Source organism: Rhinatrema bivittatum, chromosome 5 (assembly GCF_901001135.1).
Source record: "Rhinatrema bivittatum chromosome 5, aRhiBiv1.1, whole genome shotgun sequence".
Taxonomy (NCBI): Eukaryota; Metazoa; Chordata; class Amphibia; order Gymnophiona; family Rhinatrematidae; genus Rhinatrema; species Rhinatrema bivittatum.
In genome coordinates, this window is record NC_042619.1 from 171995476 (window position 1) to 172016548 (window position 21073).

Below are 21073 nucleotides of genomic sequence, written 5' to 3' on the forward strand. Positions count from 1 at the left end.
GCCCCCTAGTTCACCCAGACTACCCACCCAATCAGTACTGCACAGTAAAAATATTTAGTCTCCCTTACATTAGATAATTAGCAGGTGTAAAATTATGAAAGTAAGTTAGAAAATGTACACAAATGTCTTTTAAAATAGCATCTTACACATGTAAGTGTTGGCCCCGCCCTGGAATGCTGCTAGACCACGCCTTTTTTACTCATGTATCTGTGCACATGAAAGCAAAAATACATGCAAATTTTGACGTTTATAAAATATGGAGCATGTGAGTAGAAGCTACTTATGTGCAAATATGCTACTTTTATGTTTGAAAATTCACCTTTAAGGGTTTACTACATTACACACAATTTTGTGTGCATGCTATGCTTTAGCATACAGGCCCTTATATTTAGACTATCCTATTTAGATTGCTCTCTTTTATAGTGTATATAAAATGCTTTAGTATATACTGGAGTTCCTGCTCTACCTGCAGCAAAATTCAAAAATGGAATGCAGCTGACCTGAGGCTCTATTTTCTCCTTCATATGTGGGGCAAGAGTGAGATTTAAGTCAGCTTGTATCATTTTGAACTTTGGTGACAGTGGAGCAAAAGCAACTAGATATCACTCCTAACCCAGAAGACATTCCACCTTCAGACTGGGTAAGGAGCTCCATGGGCCTCTGCAATCTAAAATTAAGAATAGTCCACAATTTAGCATGCATTGGGTGGGATGTAGGGCTTTTATAAACTCTCCAGGGGATTATGATGGGGCAGGGGCAATGGCTTTCTAATTTTTTGACATTTGATGGGCTGGCAATGCAGCCAAGGTAAATTTAACTCTCTTTAGTAACTACCACAGTTCTCAGTAATAAGTTTGGTATTTGCATATTTAAAACAGGCTCCCATGCTAAAAATAAATGCTATTAATTTTAAGGGAGCCATGTTCACATACCTCATAGATGTTAGCAGCTTTAGTATCTCTGCGACAGCTTATGTGTAAGTTGAACATATAATGTGCCTTAATATGGGAGCTATGGCTAAGGAGGGTTAGTAAATAGATCCCATTGTGAAAAAAAGGTATTAAAATGAAAGAAAAGAAAAAATGTCAACATGAACAATAATCAAAATCATTTTTAAGCTTCTCTCAAATGCTCAGATTATTTTCTCAAATTTTCAGATTTGAGGTAAAAACAGTAGAGGCACAGCTGACTAGCAAGATAAACTTTTCCAGTTAGTTTTCAGGGAATATTACCAGCTATCTTAAAGTTTATCCAACTAACTTTAGGTCAGCGCTTCAGTTCTCCTAAATATTATCTGACTATAGGGTATATTTACTAAGCTGTTCTAAGTGTATAATGTGTGAAGAACATTGTATATCACACAATATACACTTATCGTGGCTATATTATGCAATATTTTCCCTAAAAATTCACCACTTATTGAAATGAGCTGCTTTTCTTGCATAAAATTTGCAAATACTTGCAAAGCATCTCAATGCTACCTAAATTCATACAAATGATGTGACTTGCTTAAATAACGCAAGCTGTGTTATTTTCCTGAAAAGTTAGCTGTGATTCAGAAGTTGTGGCTAACCTTTCTACAGAGCATTGGGACAGCAATGTGACAGGGACAGAGGCCAGGCAGTGCCATTTTGTAAGATGGCGGCATTCGGCCTGGAGTCTAAGGAGTATTCTGGGCCCCACTAGACCAACAAAGACAACATTAGACTAGCACGGACATATTCTAAAGTATGGGGACCTGGAGGGTGGGCCGGGATTTGAATCAGGGGGGGGCTACTTTAGTTGGCAAAGGTAAGGTTTGGGAGGGGGTTTCGAGCATTGCTGCATGACTTTTTTATTTTATTTTTTTTATGTTTTTCCTCTGCTGGCCACCTCTACAGACAGCAGGGGGGATCGTCAACCCAGGCCCCCAAGGGGGGATTTTATAGTCTTGGGTAGGATATTTGGGATTGCTGATGGCTCTTTTAAGAGATGTTGAACCCATGTGAAGGGAACCTCCATTCTGTATTTTTCCAGTTTCCCCAGAATATTTATTCTCATGGAGTTTTTCCATAAGAAAAAATAGTGTGGGAAGCCACCACAATATTTTTTCGTGATAGGGTATAAATACTGTAGCAATGCCCCAACCCCTCACAGTATTTGTCCCACAATACAATTTTGTGGCATAGTAAATTACCTCCTATGCTAGCTGGATATTGCTGAAAATCATTTACATCCAGCTAACCTAGCTGGAGAGCCGATTCTGCCCTGGACACCATGACCCACCCCAGAATTAGCTGGATAACATTTTAGCTCAATAAAAGGTTTTGCAGCTAACTTGTGGTCAGTCAGAATGGCTGGATTTTCAAATCTTGCAACTTGTCCAGCTAAGTCCTAACTTAGTCCTGGATGTTCCTACGGCACAGAGCTCTTTGAATCATGCGGTAACGGAGGGTAGGGGGGCGAAGTGGGGGGTGGGCCTGCGAAAGCCAGCAGCGATCACACCACCACGGTGTTATCGCTGCCGGCTTTCGCACCCAATAGCACCATCGTAAAAGGTGGTGCTATTGGGCGCGCTACTGGCAGCAATAAGGGTTATTACTTTTTCGCTGACAGCGATGTTTCTGCCACGTCCGCCCTGGAGCCGCCCCGACTCCTCCTCTTCCGGTGCCGACGCCGCCCCGATTTAGCTATCACACGTGAAAAGGGACTTTTCACGTGTGATAGGGTTAGAAAATGACGCCCTTAGCCAGACATATGGCACTGAGTATTGGAATCAGCAGTCGTTTACTTTCAGTAAAACCGGCTGAAATTGGCAGCAGATTGGATGTCAGAAGCATTCTATTTTCCAGTTCTTTTTATGAACACTTTTTAAATACTGCATAGAAAATATAGGATTCTGGATATTTTTTTAAAATACATTGAAAACTTAAGGATATTTCTATATTACTCTCAAAAAATGTGCTGTGGTTGAAGCTTAGATGATTCACACTATTGCTCACAAGTTTCAAGCGGGTACTAAGTCAATCCCATTTTAAGTCTATATTGCTTTGAAACACTGGTGTTACTCATTATAATGCTTTTGCCCTTTGGAAAGGAGGGATCAGTACTAGGGTCTTAGTTGCTCTCAACCATGATTGACATAAAATTCATCCTAGGTAGACAAAAAGAAAACATCAGGCTGAGGAGAGACCTGTAGCCTCCGGAAGGTCTGGAAATGATTATCCCCATCATGAAGAAGAATGGTCTAGAAATGTCTGCTTACCCCTTGCTCGGACTCCAGCAGCTCTGCTTTGACTCTGACTGCCGGCATCCCGTCAAGCATTAACATTCTGTTTTCAAAAGCGATGATGCTCTAGAAGAAAAAAAAGAGGGGAGTCAGTTAAATAAATGAGGTAATATGAGAAGGAAAAAGAAGTTCAATTGAAATCAGATCTTTCCAAGTTAATATAAGAATTCCAGGGTAACTAATTTCAAACCCTAAACATAGCAAAATGTTTTATGGAAAAAGAATTGTTGAGAATTTGTTATAACCTGTTTTGGCTTGAAAGTTAAGAAGACTAAATAATGAGCAATCCAGATGTGACTAAAGAAAAAGTTGACATTACACAACCATTTCACATTACTAGAATATTGATACATTTTAAAATTAGACATAACATATATAAGGACATTTTTACTTATTAATGCGTTTTTTGCATAACATTTGGTGCTTATAAAATATAACATTGATTACATAAGTCAGAAAGACTGATGCAAAGTGCTTTATTGTATTTATATATAACAGATAGCTCCAATTTTTGTAATCAATAATCTACCTATTATAACCTAACAAGCATACAACTGAAAAGATGTAGAAAGTAAGAATTCTGTTGGAGGGAAGGATGTGCCACAATCTAGTCTCAGTCTAGAAATAGATGTGTGAACATTGGGAAAATAGGTTCATGAACTAAGTGAAAAGATTTACAATCCACAAATCAATTTTGTTTTAAATGGCATTCTTGATTGTGGATGATGAATTTTTAGGATATTCGTTGTAGATGGAAGGATATAGGATGGGATGGGTTTTATTTTGTAACATTCTTGATGTTATGATATTTCTTATTTTACTATGTAGTTTTATTGTGGATTATGATGGATTATGAGTGTTTGTTTTTTGCCATGGTTATTTATTATTTTGATATTTGTTAATTTGTATGATATGGTATTTTTATTGCTCCTACAACAATGTAAATTGCTTTCAATGATTCATAGAATGGATTAATATGTATAAAATTAAATCATCAAAATAAAAAGAAACATTTTAAGTATGTCAACCTTAAAGATATAAATATTTAGATTCTGACATTGAGAATTTTATATTAAAGTGAAACCAGATTTTGAACGAATGTTCTCTCGACTTACTGCTCTTGGTAAAAGAGCATGCAAAATCAATAGCAGCCTCTTTACAGGCAGAGGTAGATGATTTGATGTGCCAGTTGAAGACAAATGTCCTATTCAGTTATTTGAAAATTGTTTGAAAGAGTTTAAACATACTCTTCATATTTTTACAGAAGAATTGAAACAATAGAAATTAAAGAAGTTTGTACAAGATGAACAAGATTATTGAAAGGATGTGATTTATTTTTGGATGCATCCTAAATCTAAACGCAAAAGCTCACATAAAACAATATTTGATACAGATTTTGATGACTCCTCAAGGGAAGAACTTGGTAAATCAGAAGAGAAACTTAGTATTGATAACTCAGTACTCTCAGGACATTCTAATAGCAAAAATATTTTACAGGGGTAAAGGCCACACAGGGTTTGATTCCAGCCAATTTCTAGAGAAGATTCACAGATGATGGTGTCACCTACAACATTAGAGTAACAGTATTTGACATGGTCAGTCAGTCGGATACAATCAGAGAGTGATCTGCTGTAATTAATTTGTCACAAAAGATATTAATGACATATCATATTACTGTACTTAACAAAGAGCTTTCTTTTGTGCCTTCTAAGAAGTTTAATATGTTTGAAGTGAGTAAGGGCCTCATTTTCCAATATCGCATAGGTAACGCATTAAGGGGTGTTTCCCATGCAAATGAGGCTTTTTTCGTGCAGCAGGGAAACTTCGCGTGCTGTGATGTTTTTGCGATGCACGATAAAACAACCAAAGAATCATTGCACTGCATGAAACAGGCTGTTTCATGAAAGGATTATTGTGGTTCATGACATTTCCAGAGTTCTGCAGGTGGGTGGGAGAGAGTGAGAGAGAGAGAGACTTGCTATAATCTCTACTCCCTAGACAGGTATTTGTATCCCTATGGGAGGCCGACCTAGTAACTCGAGGTGGGGAAACTCACTCCAAGATGAGATTTGGGCAATGGTCTCTCCACCTAGCTTGATAGACACTCTACCTGGGCAACAACAAGCTAGGTGGAGAGACCATTGCCCAAATCTCATCTTGGAGTGAGTTTCCTTACTCCGAAGGCCAGCAAATCTTCACAAGAGACCACTGTTCTGTTCGTACGTCTCATGTTGAATGTGAAAGTGGCCCCAACCCCCTACACTCATACCTAATCCCCACCTTGAGTTACTAGGTGGGCCTCCCATAGGGATACAAATACCTGTCTATGGAGTAGACATTATAGCAAGTCTCTCTCTCTCTCTCTCTCTCTCTCTCTCTCTCTCTCTCTCTCTCTCTCTCTCTCTCTCTCTCTCTCTCTCTCTCTCTCTCTCTCTCTCTCTCTCTCTCTCTCTCTCAAACAGACTGTTATGGGCCTCTAGTGCACAACATATTGCAAATGAAAGGGCTGTGCTAATGATAACTTTACTTGGAAAATGACCCCCTATGTCTTTGGAAAGATTTGTGAACACTTTAAGATTGAAACTTTTTTTTCAAAAGAACCCTGTCACTTCTTTGGATACATCTGTGGTAACTCCTTGATCACGCTGGTGTCCTCCTGGAGCAATTGATCCTGCAATTTATAACTTTATGAAACTGGTATATAAGGATATATATAACAGACACCAATGAGAGGCCCCTCTAATTAGACATACTAGAGAAACAAGCAATGAAAGATTTACAAAATGATAATTTTGAAATAAAGGCGGCAGACAAAGGGGGAACAATAGTGATTATGGATAAAGACATGTATCATACAGAAGCGCTTAGACAATTAAATGACAACAAGTTTTATGTATTATTGGCACAAGATCCTACATCGATCTTGAAACAAGAAGTTGACCAATTATTAAACCAAGGTCTAATGGAAGGTTGGCTAACACAAAGAGAGTTTTTCTTTTTCACAGTCAATTGGTCGCTTGTCCCGGTCTCTTACCATTTGCCTAAGATACATGAATCATTACATCATCCCCCAGACTGGCCAATTATTTCAGCTAAGGGTTCACTTTTGGAACCTTTGTTTATGTTTGTTGATACATATTTGGAACCACTGTTGCCTTTATTAGACTTGTATGTATGAGTTTCAGGAGATGCCATCAATACTTTGCAGAATTTTATTGGACCAATTGATGGTTTAGCATTGGCCATGATTAATTTTGTGTCTTTGTACATGAATGTGCCTCATGATGCAGCCTTAACAGTGCTATATGACGCGTTGTCGATTAATATTTCTATGAAACTTACACTCATCGATTTCATTGTAAAATTGGAGTCATTGGCTTTGAAAGAAAATGATTTTCTGTTTGATAGTAAGTTTTACCAAATTAGTGGCACTGCTATGGGTGCAACTATGGCCCCAAGCATGGCCAGTTTGTATGTAGGAGCTTTCATACAGAAGTGGCTGCCACTAAATCCATATTAGCAACATATTCATTGCTGGCACAGATTTCTTGATGATATCCTGATTTTATGGACAGGTGGGAGCCAGCTTTTTGAACAATTTATAAACTGGCTCAATAGTTATAGTGTACATTTGAGGTTTGCTTTTACTGATAGTGAGACAATTGTTTCATGTTTGGACATTACAATCACTATGCAGGAATTGGACTTTTTCTTTTCAATATTTCAAAAACCCACTGATAGAAATACACTTTTAAAATATTAAAGTTGTCATCCGGTATGAATAAAAGAGATAATATTACTTTTGGGTAGTTTTTGAGATTGTGCCATCTGTGCTCTCCTGTGGGAGAGTATACACTTAGGGGTAGATTTTCAAAGGGTTACGCACATAACTTACGTGCATAACCCCGAAAACCTGCCCCTGTCCACGCTGAGCCTTTTTTGCATAGGCCGGGCAGTGCGCGCAAGCCCTGGAACTCGCGTTTGTCCCGGGGCTTTGAAAAAGGGGTGGAAAGGGGGTGGGCTCGTGGGCGTGGCGCTGATCCGGGGGCAGTCCAGGGGCAGTCCGGGGGTGGGTCCGAAGCCTTCGGCACAGTGGCTATGCCAGGAGATGGTGCGCCGGCAGCCAAACGGCGCACTCAATAAATGCCTGACAGAGGCAGGCATAAAAAATAAAACAAGGTGGGGGGGATTTAGGTAGAGCTGGGGGGTGGGTTAGATAGAGGAAGGAAGGGGAAGGTGGGGGGAGCAGAAGAAAAGTTCCCTCCAAGACTGCTCCAATTTCGGAGCGGCCTTGGAGGGAACGGGAAAGCCATCGGGGCTCCCCTAGGGCTCGGTGTGCACCCCCTTACACACACTGACCTCGATTATAAAATTGGGTATACATTTGTGCGTGCTGGGTAGCGCGTGCGCTCGTTTAAAATTCTGCCCCTTAGACTGAAAGAAATGCCGGACAAGTTAATGATGAGGATATCCTTCATCTGTTGTTAATAAAGCCCTTAAGCATGCCTGTTGGAATGATAGAGAGACTCTTTTGCAGAATCATCGTCATTTCCTAGCGTCTTACTTGTGTTCTTCCTTTTCTGAATCTACATACCAAGCTACTAAAAGTATTAATCAACACTGGTATGTATTACAATTGCATTCTAAATTTCAAGAGAAACCCCTTATAGCTTACCAAAGAGGTAGAAACATTAGAGATAAAACTGTGTGATCATAATTTAAACAACAAAATATGGAAGTTACCTCTTTGGGCACTGGTCATTTTGCATGTGGAGGTTACACTGTATGTCTGCAGGCACACACTAATGTCGACTTACCTTTTGAAAAATTAAGAACTTATAACCCTATAGTGAGAGCCACATGTACTACTAAACAAGTCGTCTATTTATTAAGATGCCCATGCCCAATGTTATACGTTTGTAAAATCACCTGCTTGGTAAAAACACGCATGATTGAACATTGCAGTGCCCTTAGTTGCCAAAAATTAGAGGCCCCTCTGGTTGAACATTGTTTACAGTTTATTCATAGTTTTGAAGATCTATTTTTTACAGTTCTAGAGGAACGTAAAAAGAGTATATGAGGAGATGATCTGAATCAGAAACTGTTATAACGAGAGCAAAAATGGATCTTTACTTTGAATACAGTTACACCTTTTGGCCTTAATAAGAAAGTAGATTGGTTGATGTTTTTTTGAAAATACTTTATTATATGTGTCATGGATCAACTCTCTGTTTATTATTATCAGAAGAAATATATTTATTGGCTTGGACCATAATGACTCAGTGCTCGTTGATTGATCTTGTTTATAGTTTGGTTGAATGGAGTCGTCATCTATTTATTTATTTATAAAATTTTCTCTACCGATATTCGTAGTGACATCATATCAGTTTACAGCATAACAGCAGGTAGAAAGTACAATGAACAGGTATAGGGGGAGGGATTACATAGGAAAAGTAAGCTTAGCAAAGAAATGTAATCATTAAACCAGTAAAACATTAACTTAAATAACAATTATAAATTATAATTATAATTATAGTTAAAATTATAACAGAACTATGTACAAGGGTTCAGTTAAGAGCTGGCATGATGAGTAGAGGAAGAAGCGGAGGGTTGGGATTATTGAGGGTACACTTGTTTGAAGAGCCAGGTCTTTAAGTTAGCTCTGAATTTGGAAGGACATGTTTCGAGCCGTAGGTTAGTCGGTAAGGAGTTCCAGTGTGTAGGTCCAGCTATGGAGATAGCTCGTTCCCTTGTGGATGTGAGGTGAGCTTTTTTTAAGGTGGGCACATGAAGGGTCCCATTATTGGAAGCTCTTGTGAGGTGCTTTGAGCATATGGGTTGGAATGGCTCTTCAAGACACTTGGAATTATGAATGTGTATGGCTTTGTGGATTATGGTAAGGGTTGTATAGATGATACGGGAGGGGATAGGGAGCCAGTGCAGGTCTTTGAGGATGGGAGTGATGTGGTCATATTTACGGGCACTGGATATAGTTTGCACTATTGCATTCTGAAGTAGTTGTAGTGGTTTTAGAGTGGAGGAGGGGAGGCCTAGGAAGAGTGAGTTAAAGTAGTCAAGTTTTGTAGAGAGTGTGGCTTGGATGAAGGTGCGGAAGTCTCTGGTATGCAGTAAAGGTTTTAATTTTTTCATCACTTTGAGTTTGTAGTAGCCTTCTTTGAGGATTTTGTTGATATGTTTTTTTAGGTTCAGTTGCTGGTCAAGTTGAACCCCTAGGTTTCATGTGCAAGGCTGCATTAGATAGGCATTATAGGCAGGATCATTTGCAATGTCGGGTTTGGGGGGAATATGTTGTGAGATGAGGAGCAGTTCTGTTTTTGAGGAGTTTAGGGTGAGGTGGATATTGGAGAGAAGGGTATTTAAGGAGGCAAGACAATTCTTCCAGAATTCAAGGGCAATGGTTAAGGAGTTGCGAACGGGAATAATGATTTGTACGTCATCGGCGTAGAGGTAGAATTTGAGGCCAAGATCTGATAGGAGATGGCAGAGAGGGGTGAGATAGATATTGAAAAGGGTGGATGAGAGGGAGAAGCCTTGGGGAAGTCCTTGAGAGAGAGCATGGTGGGAAGATTCAGCATTGCCTCTGTTAGAAAGATAGGAGGTGAACCATCAAAGTGCATCGCCTGAGAGGCCAATGTCAGTTAGGCGGGAAAGAAGTTGGGTGTGGCTTACAGTATCGAATGCAGCAGAAATGTCCAAGAGGGCAAGGATGAAGCATTGTCCTTGGTCCATGCCTCTGATGAGGTAATCAGAGAGGGAGAGTAGCAGGGTTTCTGTATTAAGGTGCTTACGAAAGCCAAATTGCTAGGTGTGGAGTATATTATTTTCTTCAAGGTAGTCCGTTAGCTGGGAATTGACCACCTTTTCCATGATTTTTGAGATGAAAGGGAGGTTAGAGATGGGCCGATAATTGGCTGGGTCTTGTGGGTCTAGGGAGGGTTTTCTGAGAAGGGGTTTGATCACCGCATGCTTGAGGGGGTCCAGGACAATGCCTGATGAGAGGGAGCTGTTGATGATAGTAGCTAATGGTTTGGCTATGATATCGGGTATCATGAGTAGGGCTTTGGTGGGTATGGTACCTGAGGTATGGGATGCAGGTTTAATCTTTTTGAGGATAGATGTGATTTTGATAGATGAGGTGAGCTCAAGGGAGTCGAGTGCAGCAGGTGTAGACTGTGAGCCCAGTGAGGGATGTTGGGGATCGGGAGGGAATCTAAGAAGGGTATTTGATATTTTGTTGTGGAAGTAAAGGGCCAGTACTTCACTTTTGTTCTTTGCTTCATTATCAGGGATTGGGGGGGGGGTCAGACTTGGTGAGTTTGGTGACATATGAGAAGAGTGCTTTCGGATTGTAGACATAGTCATGTATTTTCGAGGAGTAGAAATCACGTTTTGGAGGATCTGTAACTGTGAAAGGCGGATTTGAAGATGGAGGCTTTCTGAGGAGAGGGGTCTTTCTGCCAGGCTCTCTCTTTTTGTCTGAGATCATTTTTTGTTTGTTTCGGCTCACCAGTATACCAAGGTTTTAGGTTCTTAGCCGCATGATTCAGCTCACTTCTGATGATCGGGCAAGGTTTTTCTGCAATATCTAGGGTGAAATTGCTTCAGGATTCGATTGCAGCATCGGGATTAGTGCAATCAAGTTTGTATAGAGAACTGGAGAAGGTAGAGAAGATCCTCACTGGGGCAGGATTTTCTGTAAGTGATAGTATTATTGGGAGTAGGAAGGTTCAAAGTGGATGTCTTTATTGAGAGAATAGTTTTGATGAGGGAATGGTCTGAACATGGGACAGGGATGCATGAGGGCATGTTAGTGGAGAGGATCCGAGAATTAATGAACAAAAGATCTAGCTTGTGCCCTGCTTTATGAGTGGGAGAGGAGATGATTTGTTTGTATCCAATGGCCTGGAGGGAGTTAAGGAGGGCTTCACAGGATGAGGAGCAGGGGGAGACATCAACATGAAGGTTAAAATCTCCTAGGATAATGGCCAGTGTTTTGATGTTGATGTTGTCAGAGATGAATTTGATAAGGGGGAGGGATTGAGTTCTATGAGGCTGGGGGGGGGGGGGGCGAGTGTAGATGCACCATAGACGAGCATAATGACGTATTGCTTACTGATTGGTCTCTTATAGAGCCTTGATTGTAGTTATAAGGTGCATTCTGTGATTCTTTTAATGAGCCAGTTGCCATATTATTTGATAAGATTGTGCCTGTTCAGGCCACAAGCTAAAGGTGAGGTCGTCTTTCATTTTTTATTTGTCCTATTGTTTAGTGATTTGTATTTGTTTCTGTTTTAGGAATGTGTTCAAAACTTCCCCTAATGCAGCTGTTACAAAACGCCAAACCTTTGGCAAGGTTTGGATTTAAACAGTGGGACTTCTAAAGATAAGTGTTTTTATACTAATTAAATAAAAAGTTGTTTTCAGAACTATAAAAAGGAGATTCTAACTTGGAAACTGGTAAATGGCATGAATTGAATGAGTGGTTACTGATACTGGTTGAAGGCCATTGTAAGCAAGAGCCTGCAGATTAAAACCTAAAACCATTAAAATATTTCTGATTGCAACCCTTCTTGTTTTATTTATTACAACTGCTGATATACAACTTGTTATGAAACAATACTTTAGTAAATTTCCTGTAAAATTTATGGATGAAATAATCAAGATCTTTCCAGATTTAGCCTCAGTTACTCAGATACGTCGTAGGGGGTTTTTATCCCTACGTCAGGAAGCTTTGAATTTGGGATTTACTTTTCTTCTGTTTTCTAAATTCAAGGAAACCCACAACTTCATCCCCAGTAGGCTTATAAAAGTTAATTTAATGCAGGGTTATGCATGTTAAGCCCTATTATTATAAAGATAGTTTCCTCTATTATACTCTCTTTAAATTTAGCAGGATTGGATCTCCTCCCATTATAAATATGATTTTTGGTAACAATGGATAAGAGTTTCAAATTGTGTATGATTAATGTTCTATTTACTTTCTCCATGTATTGCTGAGCTCAAAATGATTGGTTTTTGTTAATATTGAAAATTCATAAATTAAAAATTAAAAAAAAATTATTTCTGATACCATTTTCTCAAGTTGGATCTAAATATTCATATCTTTAAGGTTGATATAGTTGAAATTCTGCTTTTTACTTTGATGATTTAACATTCAAGTTTTTGCTCAGTGTTCCTTATGGTAAAGAAATTAAATAACATGAAATAAAAATCCACGGCAGGATCCAGGTGAAATTAGGCTGAAATTCACTTGGGGCGAGGATTTACTAAGGGGTAAGTTTTAAAAACTTGCGCATGTGCAGCCATGTGCGTGTGCTACCCGGCGCGTGCACAAGGACGCCCAATTTTATAACATGCGCACGCTAGGGTGTGCATGTTACAAAATCGGGGGTCGGCACGTGCAAAGAGGTGCACAATTGTGCAACTTGTGCGCGCCGACACCCGTGACCTTCCCCCATTCCCTTTCAACCCCCAACTTAACCTCCCTTCCCCTTCCCCTAACCCTCCCGCCCCCTAGCCCTCTCCAAGACCCCTCCCAACCTTTATGTTACCTGTTGCACCTGCCTCTGGCTCTGGCCCCGCCTGCCTCGCCCCCTCCCCGCCCCCTTTTTGAAGCCCCAGGATTTTTTAAAATAGGCTCGGTGCATGAAACCCCACCTACGTGCATAAATCCAATGAATTTACGCACGTAGGCTTTTTAAAATCCAGCCCTAAGGCTTTTCTCCCAAACTGTGTCGATGGCAAAAATGCTTAGTAAATAAGGCCCTTGGTTTGATTCTGGGATGTGGAAATCTATACAAGCTTACTTAGAAACACATTATTTTTTCCATTAATGCCACAAATTGTCCCTTTCATTATATCATCAAGAGGAAAGCCAGCACACAGTGGTTTCAATTTATAATCCAGTCACTAGATTCAGTTTAGGGTTATTGATACATTAACTCACTAATTTGACAAAATGATAAACTACAACATTTGACTTTGTAACTATTCAAGTACATTAATTACATATTAGCCTGTAGTAGTATTTTTTCAATTGGAATTCTTGCAGATGAAATTATTAAAGTACATTTTATTTGGAAGCATATTTGATACTTATGATTGGATTAATGACAGTAATTGTGTTACAGATGATAAATTAATTTTAAATTAAAATTCCTACCCAAAGCATCTTCCTTTTCGACATAAAGTAGAAGATGTATTATCCAGCATGCATGGTATCAGTTAATCAAATAAGAATTCATATAAGAAAAACCAAACCCTCATTGTTTAAAAAGCGTTATGTAGTCCTTATTTCTTGAAATCCAACAATTAAATGTATAGTACAGTGAAACAAAAATAGGTAAGCCCAGATCATGCAATGGTCACACTTATAATACCCCCCCCCCCCCCCCCCACACACACACACACACACACTGCTTATTTCCATTCCTCCTGCCATATGTGCTCCTTGCCCTGCGGAACTTCACACCTCTGTGCAGTCATACAGCCCAAAAAACGTTACACAAGATGCATTCCAGATGGTAAAATGCTGGATATATGGAGCTTTTACTATGTGATGAAAAAGATCTTAAATACCTTTTCAAAGAGTAGACATTGATTAAGAGGCTGATATTCTAAGGTGTGCAGAGTTTCACAGAAAAATCATGATTGAACCTGCGTAACTTCTCTGTTGGGACTCGCATGCAGATAATAAGCCCAGAAGAAGTTGCATGCATACACTTCTTATGGGCAACTTCACAACAGTTATCCTTACTGCAAACACTGGCTTGCAAAGACATCTTTGTGTGCCAGTTTTCATAGGATTCTGAGATAATGAGCAGCTTTGCATGATATAGTATTTTAGCAGCCCATTATCGCAGAATTTTCGTAAATTTATTTGCATAGCAAAGTACACATATACGTTTACTACATGTGACAGGGACAACTTTGCAGATGTTTTTGTAAACAGGCCCTACACATGTAAAATATGCAAAAGCCCCAAATGCTAGTATTTCAGTGCATTTTGGAAAGACCTGCATGTTTATAAGAATGCAGGCCCAGGGTTAAGTGGAGAGTAGGAAGGAAAAATGACAGGAAGTGAAACTAGAAGCTCAGGTCACATAATCCAGTTCAAATTCACAAGTGATTTTAATGCAAAGTCATACTTTAATTGACAACCAATTAAATCCACTGATGAAAAAGAAAACCTATTTTACAGAGAAACAATATATGTGTTTTGTTTAGGATACTTTTGTACATCTAATATTCGTTCAAACCTTGCTTTTATTAAAATTAATAATATGAGATCAGTATCACAATAACACAAATTTAACAAATTATGTGCAAATGTGCATCTTCTTGGTCATAGATAAATGCAATTATGAAAATTGTTACACACAAAGATAGTGCATTGTTAATAGCATAATAAACCTAATATATTCAAATAATATATAATATTAATATAGTATATATATATATATATATATTATAATAGTATATAATATATAATATATATAATATGTATAATATATATAATAATATATACTCTTGCTATGATGTTTCTTTTAAAAAGAACCCTAATCACCTCCCTTCCAAGTGACTACAAAAAGGGAGCCCAACTTTCAAAACTAGATGTGGTATAGCATTTGTGCTATACCACATCTAGTTTGGATGTGCAGAGAGGTTAATGCTAGATTTTTGTAAACCACATGGCGAATGTTGCAGTTTATAAAATACAGTGCATTTCTGCTCCAAAAGTACATAAGAACATAAGAAATTGCCATGCTGGGTCAGACCAAGGGCCCATCTAGCCCAGCATCCTGTTTCCAACAGAGACCAAACCAGGCCACAAGAACCTGGCAATTACCCAAACACCAAGAAGATCCCATGCTACTGATGAGGTTAGTTGGTGAATACTGATGCAATTAATAGCAGTGGCTATTCCCTAAGTAAGCTAGATTAATAGCAGTTAATGGACTTCTCTTCCAAGAACTTATCCAAACCTTTTTTCAATCCAGCTACACTAACTGCACTAACAACTTCCTCTGGCAACAAATTCCAGAGCTTTATTGTGCATTGAGTGAAAAAGAATTTTCTCCAATTAGTCTTAAATGTGCTACTTGCTAACTTCATGGAATGTCCCCTTGACCAGTGGTTCTCAACCCTGTCCTGGGGACCCCCCCCCCCCCAGCCAGTCGGGTTTTCAGGATATCCACAATGAATATGCATGAGAGAAAATTTGCATGTATGCATATTCATATTCATTGTGGATATCCTGAAAACCCGACTGGCTGGGGGGGGGGTCCCCAGGACAGGGTTGAGAACCACTGCCCTAGACCTTCTATTATTCGAAAGTGTAAATAACCAAGTCACATCTACTCGTTCAAGACTTCTCATGATCTTAAAGACCTCTATCATATCCCCCCTCAGCCGTCTCTTCTCCAAGCTGAACAGCCCTAACCTCTTCAGCCTTTCCTCATAGGGGAGCTGTTCCATCTGCTTTGTCATTTTGGTTGCCCTTCTCTGTACCTTCTCCATCACAACTATATCTTTTTTGAGATGCGGCGACCAGAATTGTACCTGTGTATGTGAATATTTCCAATGCAAGACAACGTATACTTTCTTTTCCAATTTTATAAACATGCACACATATATTTTTGAGCAAAATAATTATGACGCTATGACAGTAACTTTAAAACTGGCATGCGATTACACATATACATGTGCATAAGGGTGCATGGCCAGATCAGCGGCAATTTTCATATCCTGTGTGCATATGTGGGCATGTTATAAATAATAGCTCTGGTGCATATATGTGTGCTCCTAATTTTAAGCTTGTATGCACACTGCAGCATAAGCTGGCTTTGGGACGCGCAAGTGAGGGAATATTATAACAGATGCGTGTCCAGGCCATGACCAGTTTCACGAGTTCGTCCACCAGTTTGCCAGTCTACAGCTAGGTCCTCCAAACTCTGCTGTTTCTTTAGCCTGCACTGCCCCCAGTTACCCCAGACCCCCATCAAACACTTCATAGATGCCTGGAAATAGTTTTATTAAGACCTACACCTCAGAAATAGCAGAATTAACTTTGCAGTGAAAAAATACTGGGTGTGCACCCAGGCACATAGCTACATGCATGCATATCTCTTGGCCCCGCCATGAAATGCCTATTCCCCACCCACATTCCACCCTTTTTTTTCACAATGAGATATTTGTGCATGTGGGCGGCTTATAAAATCGGGTGGACAAGTGCATGTGCTAGATGTGCGCCCATCTCCCAATGCATCTGGTTTTTAAAATTCACCTTTATGCGAATAGACACCCAGAATGATACATGCAGGAAGGTATTTTATAAAGAATGCATGTATGAAATTACTTAACTGAGTGCATACTTGCAATCACCAGCTCTCTACCTCCCGCGGTTCACCCAGTCCTTCTCCAGTTCACATAGACCATGGAGCACGTTACCCTGAATTCCCAGCAGTTTACCCAGACCTCCCAGTCCACACTGCAGACAGCAGACAAGTCCGATATCCCTTGTGTGAGTCAATTAGTAGGTGAAAAAGTGTACAAAGACATTTGGTAATGTATATGCACATATCTCTTACAAAATAGCAATTACCATGTGTACTTCTGAACGATGCCCCAGAATGCCCAGAGGATGCCCTTCCCCCCCCCCCACACACGCACCTCCCAGTAAAATGTATGTGTGAAACAGAAAATTTCCACATACTGTCACCATAGATAAAATAGCTTAAACATGCATTCTTGCTGTCTACGCACATATATGCTATGTTTACACATGAAACCTCTGAATACACAACTTTATGTGTTATTTAATTATTAACTATTTGTAACAAAATTTGTGAACTGGCAGAATATCAGAAATTGGTAATCAATAAATGAAATAACTAAAGACCTAGATTTATCATTTTTCTATAAATCTAGCAAAAATAGCACCCGCAATAAAAAAGGGGCATGGTTAGGGTAATTTTTGAGATACCACACTGCGCAATATTTTGCCACATTGCATAGTTGGTTTAACGCTCACTGCATTGTGTCTTCGCATACTGCATTGCCTCATCGCATGGCTCATTGCGTCACTGCGGCATGCGGGTTTTTTTTTTCCCTGTATAAATGCAGGCTTCCTGCATGTGCCTCTTTGAGGGTGTGTCAGGAGTTTGGAGAGAAAAGGTAGATAAATGTTGTCGTTGGCTACTTGGAGGTTATTTAGAGTGATTACTGAGTGCATTGTCTTGTCCTCTGTTCCTCTTTACCTTTTTTTGTTGGAGAGAAAATGTTGGTTTGTTAATCCAGTTTGTCTATCTGTTTTTTTGTATGGAGATGGTGAGGAGTAGAGGTGGTGGTGAAGAGTGGAGGTGGTGAGGAGCTATGTATGTGTGTGTGTGTGTGTGTGTGTGGGTGCAGTGAGGAGGGGTGTGTGTGTGTGTCTGTGTGCAGAGGTGTATGTGTGTGTGTGTGTGCTGAGGAAAGGATGGAGCGTGACAGGCATGGAGAGAGAGGAGAGAAGAGGTGTGAGAGTAGGAGGGGGAGGAAGCGGGAGAGGGAGTGGGAGGATGAGGGCAGGAGTGGCAGGGGAAGGAGGAGTAGGGACAGGGGCAAGATTAGAGAGAGGCAGGAAGGAAGGGATAGGAGGATGCGGGCGGAAGAAGGGGATAGGCAGGCAAGTTTGGAGGGAGGAGTAGGGCAGCCTAGGGATAGACAGAGAAGGCAGAGGGGAAGGGAGTTGGTAGGCCTGGGTCAGGAGGGGAGGAGGTAGGGAGAGGAAAGGAGAGCAGGACAGAGAGTGAGGAAAGTGAGGACCTCTCCAGAAGAGGAAGTGGCATCCCCTTCAAGCGGCACCATGGCAGCGCTTCAGGGCCATAAAGTTTAGCATGCACCAGTACCTGCAGCAGTATCTGCACCAGTAGCATGCACCAGTACCTGCAGCAGTACCTGCACCAGTACCTGCAGCACCGACACCCAAACCTGCAGCACCGATGCATGCTGCTGAGATCGCACATATGTGCAGAACTACAGGCCTTGAGGAGGTCTGTAAACTGCCAGAACTGGATCCTATAACAGCAAACATACAAAATATCAATACACTGGTTGTGCCATAAGCAACATGACAAATGTGCTCTCACACAAATCCTCAAAGGATGGCAGAGCAGCCGTCGAAGTCCTCCCCTGCCTATGTGGAGCCAACACCCCCACAGTACTCCCCATCAGGGGACTCACCCAAGGGGTAGGCCACCCAAAGCTATGCCCCCCAAAGTGGCAAGCCACGACATGGTCGGGATCCATGATAAACAGAACCACCTGGCCTACAAGCTCCAAAAAGAAAATTTGTAGGAGAAGCCTGGCCTTGCCTCACAACAGAGTTGCTGTGCCGTCTAGATGGAAGAAGACAGCTGTACTCTCAACCATTTTCTTTCAGCACTAAAAAGGTCTTTTCAATGCTCTGCACATATTCCAGCCTCCTTTAATGCCCCTCCACTCAGTGTCCACCTGCTGCCTCTAGTCATCATGTCTCATCTCCTACTCAATGCTGATGTCTCATCTCATCTCAGCTCCTGCAACTGCTGCCTCCATGCTGCTGGGTCTCCTCCTGGACTTCCTGCCCCCATGCTGCTGGGACTCCTCCTGGGTCTTCTGCTTCTGGGTCTCCTCCTGGGCCTCCTTCTACATTGTCACTTCCTGGGTCACCTGCCTCCATGATGCTAGGTTTTGTCCTGGCCTTCTACTGCATCATCTCCTCATTGACCTCCTGCCTCCATGCTACTGGGTCTCCTCCTGGGCCTCCTGTTGTGTCATCTCCTTCTGGGCCTCCTGCTCCATGCTGCTTGGTCTCCTCCTGAGCCTCCTGCCTCCATGCTGCTAGATCTTCTGCTGGGCCTCCTGCTGTATCCATGCTGCTGGGTCTTCTGCTGGGCCTCCTGCTGCATCCATGATACTGGGTCTTCTGCTGCCCCTGCTGTGTCCATGCTGCACCATCCAGTCCTGGTCCTGCTGCCTTCATGCTGAACTTTGCTGCCTTGCCCCTTAGGCTGTCACCTTGAGTGCACTCTTTCAACATGGACTGACTGGGGCCTTTACTTGAACTCTGCTGCCTTATCCCTTAGGCTGTCCCCTTGAGTGCACTCTTTCAACATGGACTGTCTGGGTGTTTACTTGAACTCTACTGCCTTGTCCCTTAGGCTGTCCCCTTGAGTGCACTCTTTCAACATGGACTGTCTGGGGCCTTTACTTGAACTCTGCTACCTTGCCCCATAGGGCCTAGCTGGCACTAAATGCATGTCTGGCAAGACCACAACATAGAAAGGCCATCAGCAAGCATGGCAATGACATGACGGTCCTGGGAGCAGTAGGGCTATACATTCAGCACTCTGTTCCCTTTACTATGTGGGCATCTAGTAGGCTCATTACCTCTTTAGCTGACAAGATTTTCTTTACCCATAATACAATACACAGACCACTTCATTGCCAGTGGAACAGCAGACCTGGCATGCTCAATATAAGCAGAAGTGACTTATAGCATATGATGCTTAGCCTAGAGCACAGCAGCTCTTCCAGATTCCCCAGGAGTGGTGACATGCATGTCCATCAGCAAGGGCATGCAACCATGAAAGCATGGAAACATGCACAGTGATTTTGACAATTGAACTCTCTGCAAACAATTTGGGGTAGGGCTGCTCAGCCTATGTGCTTTCCCAGTGTTCAGATGTCATTGTTGTACTGTAAGAGCTTGTAGGAATAGGTAAAAGGCCAATACTCAGCATATATTAACTGTTCATACATATGTGCATACACTTGCACCACATTAATGTCATTGATTTATTTATTTATTTTATTTAAGGTTTTTATATACCGACTTTCTTGATACAAATCAAATCAACTCGGTTTACATCGAACAAGCAGTAACTATAAACAACCATTAACCAGAGACAATTTGAAAGGAGTATAAAGTTACATTATAACAAGGATATGTTAACTTGGAGTAAGAAATAAGAGACGGCACGAAAAGGGTATAATATACAATTGATGCAAAGAGCAGTGTTGGAGTTGTATCAAAGTGAAGTATAAGGCTTAATGTTTGAGGGTAGTGTCCGTTGTATCGAGCAAGTTACCCTGATGTTTGTATACTCATAATGCCAGATCAATGCCTTAAGAACATAAGAACATAAGAAATGTATAAGGCACAATGGCGTTGCACGTTCGTGACATCTTCTTATCTGAGTAAGGCTACGTGTGAGGGAAGAGTTGAAGGCAGTAGGTTCAAACACATCTTACCATTGGCCTGTATGACATAAACCTTTGCTCTTGATAGATGTGGATACTGTAAGAGTGGTTAGAAAATAAACTGTGACAATGACATGACCAGTGAAGGGAGGATATCATCTGATCCCTAATCCTGTCCTCACATAGAAACATAGAAACATAGAAATGAAGGCAGAAGAAGACCAATAGCCCCATCCAGTCTGCCCAGCAAGCTTTCACACTTATTTTCTCATACTTATCTGTTACTCCGACTGCTGAATTCAGGGCCCTTATTGGTAACTTTTTGATTGTAATTTCCTTCCACCCCCGCCATTGATGCAGAGAGCAGTGTTGGAGTTGTATCAAAGTGAAGTATAAGGCTTAATGTTTGAGGGTAGTGTCCATTGTATCGAGCAAGTTACCCTGATGTTTGTATACTCATAATGCCATATCAATGCCTTAAGAACATAAGAACATAAGAAATTGCCATGCTGGGTCAGACCAAGGGTCCATCAAGCCCAGCATCCTGTTTCCAACAGAGGC

The 21073-nt window shown here is 40.9% G+C and overlaps 1 protein-coding gene across 1 annotated transcript in view; it reads right to left on the reverse strand.

Annotated features, from left to right (window-relative positions):
- The window catches only part of KLF12 (Kruppel like factor 12), a 739644-nt gene that overhangs the window by 447138 nt on the left and 271433 nt on the right, over positions 1-21073 (reverse strand). Inside the window, exon 2 of the mRNA XM_029603024.1 lies at positions 3245-3334. Within this exon, the coding sequence (XP_029458884.1) occupies positions 3245-3310 (66 nt within the window). The 5' untranslated portion in view covers positions 3311-3334. The remainder of the gene's footprint in view (positions 1-3244; positions 3335-21073) is intronic.